This window comes from Centroberyx affinis, unplaced genomic scaffold (assembly GCF_046629955.1).
Source record: "Centroberyx affinis isolate AG114_WGS23_722 - 3 ecotype Tasmania unplaced genomic scaffold, CSIRO-AGI_Caff_v1 ptg003460l_1, whole genome shotgun sequence".
Taxonomy (NCBI): Eukaryota; Metazoa; Chordata; class Actinopteri; order Beryciformes; family Berycidae; genus Centroberyx; species Centroberyx affinis.
In genome coordinates this window covers 484,778-498,997 of record NW_027281424.1, presented here as the reverse complement: position 1 = coordinate 498,997, position 14,220 = coordinate 484,778, and the positions used below count along the sequence as shown (strand labels likewise).

Sequence of the window (14,220 nt, the reverse complement as noted above, 5' to 3'; positions counted from 1 at the left end):
TGTTTGGAGGTTTGACCCTTTTATTTGTATGATCTCATTGCTTGGCTGCTATGTTTGTGTATTTTTTGACCCTTGGCAGACCTCTCTGGTCCTTTTTGGGGCAGATGTTTACTGTTGTCTGTCTCGTTGTCTGGCAAAGAATATCATGATGGGATGTGCTAGGGAAGTGATTGCCCACTCTCTTGTATGACGTTACTTGACTAATTAACACAGCAGCAACACTGGATTAACTTGTATGGGTGACTGACCACAAAGTCCTTGTACCCCATACCCCCCCCCCCCCCCCCCCCCCCAACTCCCAATCTCTCTCACCCAACGTTCCATTCTCTCACTTTCACTCTCTTATTCACTCCGTTTCACTCTCATTTGCAGAATAGTGTTGTTTTTCATTACCTAGTATTACGTAGTAGTTGAGGTTTTAGTATCAGGGGATTTAATTGCTACCACCTGAACCTTGCCCTGCACAGTTAAATCAACACTCTCCCAACTCCCTCCTAAAAGTCCGCTAGCTCTAATCTGCTATCAGAGACTTTATGGAAATGTCTTTCATGTTGCAAATGCAATCCCTAATCAGGAGCTATATTTACCTCACGCTACTTTGCATGCAGAGGTCAGAGAGTCTAAGACTGTTCACCAGTAGTTTTTTATAGTGACTCTAAGACATGTCGTATAATTTCAAGTGTGCAACAAGTGGAAATTGCAGAAGTGCTCCGTGAATAGCCCCTGTGGTTTGCGTTGGTTGCTGACTTTTTAAATGTACTTGGGGAAGTGCAGGAGCGAGTTAAATCATTGACAAAGCAGTGACCTGGGAAGTGGTGTAGGCAGGGAGCTTTTGTGTGAGGAGACAAAGCCGGAGACGCAGGGCTGGGAAGGGAGAGGGAAACAGACAGAGCGAGAGGCCAGGGCCATGTTGTGGAATCTCCCCAGGGGCTTCTGGGTAAATGTTCATGGATGACAGCATTTTGGAATGTTCACAAATGGAGAGTTTTAATTGGCCAGAGGCCCCAACTGGTTTAGCAATCAGAGATGGACTCTGGTGGCAGAGGGCTCGGATTTATGAATCCCAGTGTGTGCTTGTTTGTGTGATCGCATGCCTTTTTGGGAAAAATAACTCACTCACGCTTGTGCAGTGTTTGAGGAATGTGGAGGTTTTTGCACAGATAAAGATTTTTAATCTAGCTGACTCTCACACTGAATAAGAAATTGGCAGCCAGCATTGACATTAAGGGCTTTTTGCTGTGGCAGTTCAGTACAGCGGTGCTGAAGGAGCAGACGGGGCGATGGTGATTGTAATGAGTTCTGCCCTGCCTTCTGCAGTAGACATGCCGCCTTTTTCATCGTAGTCATGCCATCTGAAAAGCAAATTTTGGCAGTTTGGGTGTTTTGACAGCTGTGTTTTGGAAGAGATTTTAATTCCTGATTTATTTAAGGAAACATCATTTCGCACAGACATTATCCAAGTTCTTGTGGCTGGCTGAGTAACTTAAAATATTCACTCTAGAGAGTACTCAAAACCAAAACTCCTGGCCTCATAAATGGATGGTGAGCATTCTTGTAAATGGATTAAATCTCATGTCACAAGCAATGCTGAGTTCACCACTACTGAGAGGCTTTTTTTCTAGTAAAGAGGCAACCACAGAGATCACATTTTTCATGGATGTTACTGAAGATCTGTGATCATGATTGTTTTTTGTATTAACCTTTGATACTTTTGTTAATGCTGACTCATAAGTTGACATCAGCAGAAGTGTCATGACTCATCATGTGAGGCATGGCTGCTTTTTGGTCAGCTGACTACACAACAAACAAACAAAGCTACACACGTGTAGGAGTTGCTAGGCAAAGTCTATGCATCCTTGTGTCACTTCTTTATTCAACCATATGTCCATGTAACTGATCAACTCTTTTGATTTTTTGGTATTGTATTCTATCAATTATGCTATATGCATAATATCTTCATATAGCTGAACTATAAACTATAATGTCTACATGTAGTCTGTCTTATTATACTATATGCATAATATCTACATTAGATGAAACTTTAATGATCCTCATGAGGAAATTGGGTTGATGCAGTAGCAAATAGGATAAAGCAAAGAAAAATAAAAGTAACAATAGAGCAAATAGGGGCATAACACCGCCAACAATTTCAACACTAGAACATACTAATTGAAATGTATATGAATGAAAAAATATGTAAAATAGATTTAGATGTAGATTAGATTTACACCATATGTGCAGTGTGTGCAAAAAGACAGCAGTAGAACAAACTGAGACAAAGATATGTAGCTTTGAGTCTCACATCCAGACATTTAGGCTACAGCTTATAACATTTTCCAACTGAACTTTCAGTGTTGAAAGCCATTGCCCAGTTAGAAGTTGCAGGCTTTACAGACTACAGGTCTGGCTCTGGGTTGGCTGGAGCGCTGCGCTGAAAACAGTTTCCCGCTGCCTGCGAGGGTCAGCAGATCTACGCGGCGTGGGACATCCTGCTCATTAGCACACTTCCTGGTTAACACAGCACCTGCCCCCCTCTGGGGGAGATGGGTGGATGTCTGTCCAAACACTGACCTCTCCTACGGCTCGGCCAACATGAAAACCACAAAGATACTAAAAGATAATGATCATCGTCTTGGTTTTCCAAATGTAGGTGGGATTTCTGACATGAATGCCCTTCATGGCATGTTCATTATAACAACTTAAACTACACTGTCCTTCACTTTGCCAGTCCCATTACGCTGGGAAACACTGAGCAGTCGAGGGAGCAGAATACTTCAGAGGTTTGGAACAGGTTTGGAACCTCTTCGTACCCACTATTTTGTTGAAGCGCTCCAGGCAGATTCAGAGGTCCCCTGCCAATCTGTTCATGCTCTTTTGGACTCTCCTTATGAACTAAGAGCAGAAAAGCATTATTGGTTTGGCCAAACTGCTGTAAACTTGTCATTACTCTATTTTTGCAAGGCGGTGAAGTGTAGAAACAGAGTAGGTGGAAGTAATGCCCTACCCTGATTATCTCCATATGAGCAGTTGAGTCTCTAATAATGGTTTCCGCTTACAGCATAATGTTGTTGAACATTTTCCCCCTTGTGGTGATTGTATCCTAGCTTTGTGTGTGTGTGAGTGTGTGTTTGTGTGTGTGTGCTTGCACTCGTGTACAGATATGCGCGGGCGTGTGTTACATTTATCTTGGCTTTTTAAATTGCTATATTAATAGTTCCTGCTGTTTTTGAATGAGTGTGACAGTGGTTTTGCTCTCTTCAACATGCTTTGGAAAGCTGAGAGCTAAATAGGAGAATCCACGCTGGAAACGGGGGGCCCACAAATCTCATCTCATCAAATTTCATCCCATCCAACTAAGGATTATGTCTTTTCTGATATATGTTTCGCTATTTGCTTTTTTTTGTGTCTACAAAATGTATTTTAAATTCCCTTAGTAACTGATTATAATAAGATAATAAAGGTTAGATCAAGCATAGCCCAATATCCACAGCCATATTCTACCTAGTTCCCACCAGTTGCCAAACCAAGCTTGACTAATAAAGTCTATGCAACTTTTTCTCTTTCACACTCACATGTAGTATAAAGAGCATTTCTTATCCTGATGCAAACTGTTTGGTCTCGAGACCTCACAGCTCCTAATACAATGTAATTGTTATACTTTGGCCATGATGCGTTAATATTGTGATTAATTTTCTGTTTGACTGCTGTAAGTCTATTAGGATTTCATTTGACTGTGAAATGGTTTCCCTTAGGGCAGAAAAATTCCACACATTGAAGCATGACGTTTAATGACCTTTTTTTTTTCATTTTGAAGACCTGGCAGAACATCGTTATTTGGTCTTTCGTTTAGAGAATGTACCCCCAGTATCAATATTAGGTTGCCTGTGATCAGAAGGTCAGTAGTTTGAGTCCCCAGACCAGCAAGGAAAATCTGGACGGGGAAAGTGAACAAGACGCACTTTCCCCTCCTTCAACAACTGCTGGCAAGACGCCCCTGAGCAAGAGACTGTGGTTTTACTGAGGAGTGGCCTGATGTGAATGTGTGGATGTTTGTAACCCTCGCCCCTCCTGCTGCTACTCCCCCAGGTTGTAAATAAGAACGAGCTCTTAGTCAGCTCGCCTAGTTAAAGGCTTTTTTCATAATGTGGGGAAAATATCACATTGTGCTGGAGCAGTTTCAATTACTGTGCTGTGAAAGTACATAGCGCAAAAATGGGACATTAGTGGCCTCTGCTCAGATATGGTTCTCGCTTCACAGATTTACTTTTGTGCATATTTGTGTGCATTTTTATAGCCGTTGACGCATCGCATAAGGGAGAGTCCCCTGCTAAACCAAACAGAATTAGTACATTATGGAGGCTTGGAACATTTATACTGTCATTTTGAATAGATGGCAGGAAATAAGCTTCATTTCAAAAGGAGATATCCAACATTAGAGCAAAATGATGCCTCATCTTACAAAATGATTGCTGAAAGCTGATGAAAGCAAAACATCTGAAGGTTGTTGCTTTCAAATTGGTGATGTTATTGAGAATAGAGCTATCAAGAGTTCTTTGAAATGTTGACTGAAAAAGCAAAATCTTTCTAAAATGGATATCTAGCTTTTTCCCTTGAAATAATATTTTTAAGTGAATGGGTAAAGGGAAATCCTAAAATTTATTGTAAAAATGTTTGTTGTTTGTACTCGGTCCACATAAGGACCACAACTGTAGACTGTTGGCAGACAGCAGAGTGACAGAGCGAGAGAAGAAAATGAGCGGATGGCGTAGAAGACGACTTGACAACATGCCGCAACAGGAGAGAACCTAAGGAGTGAATGAGTCTTAGAAAAAGTAATTGCTATGATTTTGGAAATGAAATATCCAGCGGTTTGCTGCCTTTTTATCTCCTCTTTCAAGCGGGGGATCATACTCCACGCCCCTTTAATTTCTCTCCTTGAGACAGTTGACGAATATAAAGTTTATCACAGCCGTAACGCTCGTTACTGAAACCTCTGTATATCTGTAAGCAACAACCCGGACTCCCCAGCAGACCACAGGTTCAGCCGGTGTGACTGTGCACGGCAAGATGTGGAACAGAACAGAAAGTTACCCAACAAATGGCACCACTCCCCCACCCCGAGGATAATTACACCCTAGACAGAGGTGAGGAGCGAGGGGAGAATGTTATGGCTGCAGGGTGTGTAGATTTACACCAGTTTCTGTCAGCAATGCTCCGCAGACTGGCTGCCCTCTTTGGATGTGACTGCAGGGAACAGATTATGCCAATTTATGTAGAGATAATCAACCTTTTTGCATTTGCCAGTTTTCCGTCTAGGTGTGTGTGACGCATTCGCAAGTGTAACCCTGAATTATTTAAGTGATTCACGACTTTTTTTTTGTTTCTTATGCTTTTCCCACTGCTGAGTATGTTGGGTGCCGGACCGTGCAGATCGACTTGGAATGTGCGCACGCATTTTTCGTGTTTTGAATTGAAATTGCTCCAATATTGTATTTCCATCATCCAAACATCTCACCGGTTCGAATTCCCCGCATTCCGAGGGTTTTGAATTCGTGTGTACATAAACAATAAGTGGCGTACAGTATATCTTCTAATTATTTACAAATGTTGATGGCCGCGGCTCAGTCGCAGACCACCGGGCTCATTATAGCTGCCTCCAATTAGTGACAGCCGTCGGTGAATGGTTCGGGGCATGCGCTACCCCAGGGCCTCCTTCACGGCTCTCTTAGCAGTTTCGGCGGTGACTTGAGTTCAGGAGGCTACGGAAATAATCCTTCTGGGCCTTTTATGACTTGAGATTGGAGCATGTGGCTGTTAAGGTTTTCTATTTATATGTATTGTGTGCGTCTGTGACTTTTATGGCTCTTAATTGTGTGTATGTGTGTTTTTTTTAATTTGTGTGGGTATATATGTTGTTATTATTGGAGTGAGTGGAGTGGTGGTCGGGGGAAGGGGGGGGGTGAGTTACTGTGTGTGGTGGATGTGCTGGCTGGCGGATGGGGGGGGGGGGGGGGTCAGAGGACAGGACCTCTCTCAGAGGAGTGGCTGTTAACCCCTGACCTCGCTGGTTAAGCCTGCAGGGTGGTGGTGGTCGAGGCGGGGGGGCACCCCGAGGTCCGTCTGGTTCAGGGGCACATGATGGCTGGCAGAGGGGGCGGTGAGGTGTCTAATCTGGTTTTTGTCCATGAGGCGTTTTCACCTCCCCCACCATCCTTCCTCTGAGAACACAGTTTGAGAGGCAGGGCAACGTCAAAGGGAAGTGACTTATTTTATGAGCCATTTAAAGGGGATGGTGGTCTCCCACAAAGGGAAAGCAGGGAAGCAGTGGACTGCTGATGAATACCATGACACACAGTCTCATGTTTGTTTACAAGCTGCTGTTCTCTTGTTTTGACCGCCATAAATGGCAGTTTTTCCTCTTCTGAGTGACACTTGAACAATGTTCTGTCTCTGTGTCCTATTAGATCTTATAGTACTTGTGGAGCTGGAGGGCTGAGAGGCCCCTAAAAGGAACTCCATAAGGCAACTGAGACTCGTCCCAGCTCACCCGTCACACAAAAGACTATTCAAGACAATGATGGTGAAGAAACTACCGATGCATCGACTGATGCATCGTGAAGGCTTATTGTGAAATTGGGAGGCTGAAACATGTCACACAAGGTCCAGCGTGATGGTGATTTTTATAGGAACCAACTCTTCTTGTAACCGTTCGCCTCCTTGTGTTTCAGCTTGGTGCGTGCCATTTTCTCTCGGTGGTTTGAGAAATTGGCTGCCACAATGTTTTCACAAAGTATGCATTAGCTAAGAATCTTCAGTTTTCAGAGACTTAATCCTTTGAGCTAACAATGTGACATTTGTACAGACATTCCTGTGAAATATTGACCATCTCACTTTTATTTGTGTACTTTGGTAACTGCGGCTATTTTCCACGTGGATATAGCCCTTTTGATTGTGCGCCTGTGCTGTGGGCAAGCAGGGGCCCTGGTGGAGGGGAGACTGGATGGCTGTTTCACCTAAAAGTTTAGTGTGTGTGTGTGTATAGTGTGTGTGCACCCACTGCTCCCTGTACCTCCAATCATGCTGGTACAAAGAGCTATGTGTTGAGCAGTGATGTGATGTGTGAATGTGTTTAGGTAGGGTCTGCCAACTGTGCCTGTGTGTGTGCCTGTGTGTGTGTGTATGTCTGGCTGCTTATGTGTGTGTGTATGTGTACATGAGAGTGGGGGTCGGGTGGAATGAGTGACAGAGGGGAGAAAGTGAGAGAGAGTGAGAGAAAGAGTGACTTGGGCCTTATTTGGACTTGATCCCAGACAGAAGGGTCTAGTTTATGGGACGAGGGTAGGTGGTGCATCCCTGCCTTTGGTGCCCTAAGGTGGTCATGTCATTATACGTCTAACTCTAAAATGTCTTTTTAAAGCTTTAGCCTGTGTCAACCATGGAGGGATCTATTGTAGAAAAGTTTTGTTGTTTTTTTCAGTTACATCTAGCTGTTCAGTGTGTTAAGTTTAACAACACCTCCAGCTTTTAAAGAAAGTACTGATATAATTTAATTTATATATTAAGGAACAAGCATCATTAGTTCACATCAGTTTTAAGGTCAGGTGTAGGCTAAATTCATCTAGAATGCTTCATGAAACTTAAGAGTCTTTCAAAAATTGCAACAAAACCTTCATTTTGAAGCTCCATATATGGGATGGAAGCACTTTAAGTAGCGGAGACCTGCGGCTGGCTGTGCAGGCATATAGGCCCCGAGTCAGTGAGCACGAGCTGGCGGGGAAAACTAAACAGGCCGTTGGTGCCTGGGTGGAGTGAAAGGATCCCTGTGTTCTCCCTAAATTCCAACAGCCACGTTTAAAACAAAACATTATTGCAGCTGCAACTTTGCATTCGTCCTCCTCTGCCCAGTGCTGACCTGACCCTCCTTTTAATTGGATGTTAAACTCACTTTTGTCAAAGTTGGCAGTTACTCTTGTACCAAAGGCTGTGTTTGTTTTCTAATCAGAGCCATCATTTAAAATCCTGGTAGTACCTCAGGTTAGGTTGTATTGAGATTTCAGGTTGTTTGGCTTGGACTCGGTCGGCCTTCTCACCTGCACTGAGGCTGATGCTCGTCTTATCAGTGTCATACTGGGAACTGTTAAAGAAGCCCTGTGTACAAACTATCAATCATGACAGTGAGTGCCAGGATAAGAGCGAAGCTCTATAAAGTGGCAGACTAAAGACCGCCTTGAGCTGAATGATGTAATTAATCCACTTAAGTGCAGTTAAGGGGCTTTTTCTCACCTAAAGTGCATTTGATTTGGTCAGGGGCAGAGTTGTTAATTAACAGTTGAAGGGGTTCATTCTAAAACGCTATATATCTACATAAAAAAAAAAAATGTGAGCTTCAATATATAAAAAAATAAGATTACATCCAAGTGAAAGGCTCAAGATGGATAATAACTATAATAGAAGTAGACAGATTGTTCAAATGGTGGATGTCTCTTTTTGGAATGAAACTCTTTTTTTTCTTTTTCTTTGCTTCATTTTGGTTTCTAGAGTACAAATGGCTCATACTTTATATAACCAAAGCCATGTGGTTGTAGAGATGAGTTGCTTCTTAAAAAAAAACATGGATTTATGACAATTGTAATGCTGTTTTCATTGTAACTTTCTTTATAGGTTGTTTTGCATTGCCAACATTTCTAAAGATTTTGTGATTTATTATCAGGGCAAGTCAATTGCTAAGCAATGTTGATAGTGTTTGGGAATTTCTGTCAAAGATAAAGCAAGACGTGGTTATGATACATGTGTTCAGAGTGACTAATATGAAACAATATGTCAAAATGTCCACTAGCCAATGACAATCAGCTAAATTGAAACCCTATAGATTTTAATTGAGCTAATCTGCAGGTGTGCAGGTCCTGAAAAGGTCTTAAATGTCTTAAATTATATTATCTAAACTAAAGGCCTTAAATAGACTTAAATACAGCTAAATGTAGCATTTATGTCTTCTATTCAGGTTTTGTGAGATCTTTATTTCAATCGCAAAGGTGGTCTCATATTTCATTCTAACTGGCATTTAAAAAAAGGTTTTCAAAAATCTGAAATGTAACCTGATGAGACCCTGCAAATAAGACAGGTGCAAAGGCTCCTTAATCTCTGATGGGGTATTTTGTAGTGGTGATATGATTCATGATGACCAGCAATGACGGACGGCTTCTTGCAGAATGTAGCGTGTAACCGTGTTTTCTCCTCGTCTCTCCCTGCAGGAGCCCCCCTGAAAGTCTGTCCGCAGGGTTTCTCCTGCTGCACAGTGGAGATGGAGGAGAAGCTGAGCCAGCAGAGCCACACGGAGATCAAAGCGCCGGTCTCCCAGCTTAGCACCAACTTACAAAGCACCTTCAAACAGAGGCACAGCCACTTTGACCGTAAGAAAATACACTCACACAAACAAACAGACAGGCACAAACACACACCAGCCATGTTTACCGCTGTGTGCGTCAGTCTACATTGCGGTGCTCGCCGTAGCGTCCCGTCCCCATAGCAGCAGCACTTGTGTTGCTGTGCGATTTTGACAGACGCTCCCACCTGCCAGCGCACCGCCCGGAGCGGAGACAGCCAGTCTGTGTCCGTTGGCCCGTCCACCTGTCTCTCAACGTCTCAGCTCCCTGCCTCATCTCCCCCCTCGCCGCCCCAGTCCCCCCGCTGCCCGCTTCCCCTCACTCCAGAGGGAGAGACGTGCACGCTCCCAGACGGACCACACACATTTCCAGATCCAGTCTTCTCTGTACTTCCTGTTCCTGCATGTGTGTATGCCTGTAAATATTGGGATCAGGTTTCCCTTGCTGTGGGTGGGAGCGCATGGGAACATGCGGCAGTGCTGAGTCACCGAGGAAGCGGGGCGGCTTTGAACACCCTCGGCCACCCAACCGTGCCACCGCTGCCGCTCCGCTGGAAAGGAGCTTGATAAGATAGGGAAGAGAGGATGACTTTTTTTTTTTTACCTCGGCGGATCAACTGAAGGAAAGAGGAAGAGTGGAATTCCAAATGTCTAAATACACTGGGACTCTACTTGTCCAGAGGGGAAGTGGTGAAAGGGTTCTCGTAAATAGTGCAGAGACGTGGGGTTACTCCAATTATGTGTGTGTGTGCCTGTGTGTGCGCGCATGTGGGTGAAAGACCTTAAGATCTTATGTGTCTGTGAAAGGCAGAGAGGGATAGTCAGTAACAGGGAGCATGTGTATTGCAGCCAGATGTGAACAGGAATGTGACGTGTCGGAATGCAGTGGCTGCTTGAGCCCTCCCGCCCCTCGTTCTCCCTCTCACTGCCCTTTGTCCCCATCTCATGCCTCACTCACTCCTCTCCCAAAAATCACTCTCTTTCTCCAATGGACCCCTCTCTCTCTCTCTCTCTCTCTCTCTCTCTCTCTCTCTCTCTCTCTCCCCCCCCCCCTCCTCTCTCTCTCCTGTGTCTCACTGTTTATCATGTTTCACTGCGCTCAGTTCTCAAATTCGTGTTCTTGTTCTCGCGCTCGGCTCTATCCTCCCAGCTCGTCTCATGTCCTTGATGCTGTCTTATATGACTCATTTGGGACTGTCTGCAACATTTTGCAAAAATTATATGGGTGGCTTGAAGTCAAAGAATTTAGTCACAGGATACCAAATTCTTAGATGGCTAATCATCACAGGGCTGTTTCGACTAATCAAATCATCCATTTAATTGAGAAATATGCAATTGCATGCCATCATGCAAAATTACACTATATTACACTACTCAACCGGCTTCATCCAGATGTACTGCAGTTAGTGATTTCCTACATTTCCCAGAATGACTTGGAACAGGCGTGAACTTGCTGCATTCAGCTGTGGGTTGCGGGTGTAGGTGGAGACGGCAATAGTGATAGCATATTAAGAGCAAGAGAGCGAGAGTTTTTGTGGTCGAGAAAGTCGTGCCCCTCACTAAAAGCACAATGTGCATCATGGTCTATTGAGGCTGCTTTCGATGGAGAAATTGGTATTTCTGCCACTTAAATGATGGATTTCATCCTCTATGATTGTTTAATGTTGGTCCAAAATGGTGAGTCTAGAACAAAGCTCTTGCTCTTTGATACTGAGGGGCTGACACCAAAACCTGAAGTTTTTGACAGCTGAAAGTTTTTCTGCTATCAAAGTTCATTGCAGCTGCACTGGAAATATCTCAACTTTGACGTCAAGTGGTCTATGTTTGACTAGTTACACATACAAATATACCACCAAACAACAAAACGGGCCCAGAAATGCAAGGTACATTGCCATTAACTGTTTTTAACAGTGTTAGTGTAGCATTTAAAACTCTTAGTATGTTTACACAAAATACTCATTAAAACAGACTAATCATACAAAAGTCTTACAGTAGTTGGCAAAAACACCTAAAAAGTCAAGTAATTGACCAAGACGGGGCAGCCCTATATTCAACAGTGAAACTCTTGCCTGCGTTTCGTTTACCCTCCTCCCCTTTTGTGCCCCCCACCCACAATCACCACGGGTTCGGTCTGCCGTCTGGGTGCAGACCTGCCTGTCTCTGAATTGTTAGATGTGGGATCCCTTTACAAAGGCCTGCTGTGCTCTCTTCCACCTGGGCCATTAGACCATTCTCTCACTGGATAAGGTGACAGGCTCGGGTTGCTGGCCTATTATTTCCTCTTCTCACATCGAGACACCCAGAAGCAGGCACTTCCTGCTGGCGGAACTGGGACGGGAAGTGGTTATCATCGAATTTACTGTGACTGGAGAGGAGCGTAACGACGATGACGTGAGCCAACTGCTCATGTGGAGCGGCGCATACACGTGTAAACACAGCTGCGAATGTACATGTTTGCAGACGCACCGACACACACTCACACACACTAACAAACTCAGGAAGTGGTGTGTGTGATTAAGCAGACTCTCATCATGCGCCTGGAGGTAGGAGTCATGGCCAATTAAGACCAGGGCCAGAAATAGTTCTCCCCTCTCTTTCTCTGCCGAGTGTGTGTTTGTCCTAGCCTCAGCCTGTCTGTCCTGTTGCACTGACCCCATCCAGCAGAGCAAGCCTATGTCTGGGATTTAAGCACTTGGATTAAGACCCCTTACCTCCACACACACACACACACACACACACACACACACACACACACACACACACACCAAGACACATCCATCCCTACCAGTGTAGCCTAACAGCAGGAGGGATGGAATCCCATAAGAAAAGGGAGAAGCGCAGGGACTAATTGGCACAAATAGGATGCAATTACTGCCTGGGCTGGGATTGGGAGGAGCAAAGTTTATAGGGACACGGGTGGGGGTGGAGGGGGTGGGGGTGGGGGGTTTCAGCGCTCCTTGAAGGAGGAAGGGGAGGGAGAAGTGGGAGGAGAGCGGTCAGCTCCTCTGTTACTGTGATGGATTGGGCCTAGCATCATCGCTCATAATTTAGGGCTCTTCTGCAACATGTGGAAACACTGACAGAGTGAGGGAGGGGAGCAAAGACAGACACTCGCAGAGGCAGAAGTCGTCCTCCTTCCCCGAGAGCATTTGCTTTTTTCGCATTTTGCTACAATTTGCGCTCTCTCCCATGTAACCTTTCACCCACATTCTCTCAGACCATTGGCTGAGCGACAGGCGCATTTTTTAATGGAAAAATCCTGAGGGAGTGTTCAGCTCCTCGGCCTGTTGGCAGACGGCTGTATGTCATAAACCGTTTTTAATGACAATGCAAGATGCCTGTGTAATGCTGCTCATACTTCAGGCCCTCGGCTCGGGCCAAAGAACCCCACACCCTCCGCACCACCCCCACTACCACCACACACACACACACACACACACACACACACACACACACACACACACACACACACACACACACACACACACACACACACACACACACACACACACACACACACACACACACACACAGGCTACACTCCTTTTTAAACCACATTCTGGAAACAAGCAGTGGGTTTGTCCAAACTCATTACAGGGCTTATCTGTCTAACATATAGGCTTTGCCAGTTTAATGTAGAAAGGAAGTAGAGGAAGTGTAGGGTTGTCCTCCTGCCTCCTCCTCTTCCTCCTCCTCCTCCTCCTCCTCCTCCTCCTCCTCCTCCTCTTCACCTCCTATGTCTCCTTTCACTGACTTTAAACTTGTGGCTACTATGACATTCCAGGGGTGGGGGTGGGTCTTTTGTTTTAATCTCTGTCAATGGAGCGTGGAACTTGGTGCCCTCTCCCCTGTCTTTGTGTGTGTGTGTGTGTTTGCAGGGAGGGGGGGGGGGGCAATGATGGTGGGGAGGTAAATGGAGGGGCTGCAGTGTTTCCGGTATCCTTGGCGACACAGTGGGGATTTGGAGTTAAAAAAGCCCTCAACTTAACCCGCCCCAAGCCGCCCTCACCCCTCCCCTACCTCATTTTTTCTTTTTAGTGTGTCAGTCTGAAGTGGAAGTGACAGCGCTACTTGGGGACTGTGTGCGTGTGTGTGTGTGTGTGTGTGTGTGTGTGTGTGTGTGTGTGTGTACTGGTGGCAGATTCAGAGAGCGTTTAGTGACTCCCTCTGTGAGAGCATGGGAACTTTACATTTCAAAGCCGAGCAGAGGGCACCCAGAGAAACTACAGTGGAACAGAAGTTTTGTGCGCACAGGGAAGCGAAGGGGGAGAAAGGAGTTGATAAAAAGGGAGAAGAGTGAAAAGGGGGTGAGTGTATGCTTGCATGCACGCGAGACTGAGGTGAAGCATTTTTCAGAGACTCTGGAATTCTCATTTTGTTCAGATTAAGAAAGTGGGGGGGGAGGGGGGGTGTGAGGAGGGGTGTTCGTGGGAGAGGGGGCTGGATTATTGGGGGGTGGGGGAGGGGGGTGATGGACATTCCTCAGGATGAAGTAGGTCATTGTTCCCTGTCTCTACTGAAGAGAGCTCTCTGAAGGAACTGATGAAGTGAAAGCAGTGGAGGGAGAGAGATGTGGGGCTGGAGGGGGGGTACAGGTCCCTATACGGGACGGGGAGGGGAGGAGGAGGAGGAGGGGGGGGGTCGCATTATTCAGTAATCCTATTGAAAATGCCTCTGAAGGACAGTCCAAGAGAAGCCGGGAGAAAGGAAGGCGAATGGAATGTGACAACAGAAAAATGCCATTGATGGTGGTCAGTTTGAAGCGGCTTGATGTGGAGAGACGTTTCTGCTGAATGGCGAGTCTACAGGGACGAGGCGCTTGCCGCCGCTCCCATACT

At 45.3% G+C, this 14,220-nt stretch overlaps 1 protein-coding gene across 1 annotated transcript in view; it reads left to right on the top strand.

The window, feature by feature from the left end:
• Positions 1-14,220, top strand: part of gpc4 (glypican 4) — a 32,588-nt gene that overhangs the window by 11,019 nt on the left and 7,349 nt on the right. The window contains exon 2 of the mRNA XM_071539389.1: positions 9,252-9,410. Coding sequence (XP_071395490.1) covers positions 9,252-9,410 — 159 coding nt within the window. The remainder of the gene's footprint in view (positions 1-9,251; positions 9,411-14,220) is intronic.